The sequence below is a fragment of the Lipotes vexillifer genome, unplaced genomic scaffold (assembly GCF_000442215.2).
Source record: "Lipotes vexillifer unplaced genomic scaffold, Lipotes_vexillifer_v1.1 scaffold680, whole genome shotgun sequence".
NCBI lineage: Eukaryota > Metazoa > Chordata > Mammalia > Artiodactyla > Lipotidae > Lipotes > Lipotes vexillifer.
This window is the reverse complement of record NW_006780838.1, coordinates 2809042-2810491: the sequence shown is the minus strand read 5'-3', so window position 1 is coordinate 2810491 and position 1450 is coordinate 2809042. Positions and strand designations below refer to the sequence as shown.

At 56.6% G+C, this 1450-nt stretch overlaps 1 protein-coding gene across 1 annotated transcript in view; it reads right to left on the bottom strand.

Moving 5' to 3' along the window:
* The window catches only part of TIMM22 (translocase of inner mitochondrial membrane 22), a 5281-nt gene extending 4515 nt beyond the window's left edge, over positions 1-766 (bottom strand). The window contains exon 1 of the mRNA XM_007454243.1: positions 512-766. Coding sequence (XP_007454305.1) covers positions 512-749 — 238 coding nt within the window. The 5' untranslated portion in view covers positions 750-766. The remainder of the gene's footprint in view (positions 1-511) is intronic.
* Between the last annotated feature and the right edge of the window lie 684 nt (positions 767-1450).

The following is a 1450-nucleotide window of genomic DNA, read 5'->3' as shown; positions in this document are numbered from 1 at the left end:
TTTCCCTGCTGTCTAGTCACACTGGCCTCGCTGGCCTTTCTGTTTTTCTAACCTCAAGCCACTTCCGGCCAGACCTGTGCAGGTGCTGGGCCCTATGTCTGCAGAGCTCTCCTCCAGGCTCCTTCTCAACAATTTTCTATGTATATTAAAATGTTAGCTTCATGAGAACAAGGATCTTGTTCTCACCCTGTCTTTCCACCGCCTGACACGTGATAGCTGCAAAGTAACAAGTTGTTGAAAAATGATTATTTAAAAGCGAATGAATGAATGAAGTCAACCATCTTAGAAACCCCTGGTCCCGACCCAGGATCGATTCTCTGATCCAATTTCCAGAGGCGAAAGCCAACCTCGGGACCTAGGGAGGCGCTGCTCGAGCTCACTGAACCAGGCGGGGGTGGGTCAAGGTCGAAGCCCATGGACTCCTCGCCTCCCAGGCGCGTGGTCTTCTTGGCAGGGGACCCCTATGCCGCCCAAGCCCTAAGCCTCCCAAAGGCCCCCCTCCTCGCCTCACCTCCCAAGCAGGCCAGCGCCGCCTTGAAGGCGCAGCTTTCCATCGCCCTCTCGACCATCTTCTGCTCCTCACTCTTGGCCGGAATCGGGATCCCGCCCAGGCTCCCAGGCTCCAGGAGCCGGGGCTGACGCTTGTCACCCACCAGGTACTGCAGAAGAAGGCTGTACTGCAGCGGGGCTTCGGCGGAAGCCGCCGCCCCAGGCGCGGAGCCCACGGCACTGCGGGCCGTCTCCGCCATGACTGTGGCTGCCCAAGAAACCTGGCTTCCTTCTTCCCACAGCAGATTCCACAAGCCTCCCGTGGGGCCTTGCGCTCCCAGCCATTGTGTCGCAACGGCAGATTCGCCACACCGAGCGAGCCCGAGGAAGCAGCGGAAGCCAAGTCCGTTCGTGCACACCCGGCGGAAGAGCTATCACGTTCTCCCAAAACCTCCTGTGAATACTGAATCAGGCTTGTGCAGCAGTCCCAACGACACTGACAAAGATTCAGAGTCACCAGAAAGCACCCTCTTCGGGGCTGCAGCGCGGTGGGTATCGGGATTTGTAGTTTAACACGTACACCCCAGACATTTCCCAGGAAGCTTTGCGCGGGCACTGGCGTCTCAGCCTTCTCTCGAGCTCCTGACGGGCGGGAAGGAAGGGAGGCTGCAGCGCGCCGGGACGCCAGCAGGGGGTGCGCGCGCCCCGCCACTGCCCTTCCAGCCTAATAATTCCTAGCGTGCGTTGTGAGATGTCAGTAGGGGAAGGTGCTTTGTAAATCAACGTGAAAGCGTGGTATAAATGTATGGAATAAATGTTTTATTCAATAATTAAACCGTTGAGGGGAGAGAGAAGGAGTCAAAAAATGAGTGAAGCTATTTAAAAAAAAAAAAAAAAGAATTCCCTGGCTGTCCAGTGGTTAGGACACCACACTTTCACTCCTGGGGGCCCCGGTTCGCTC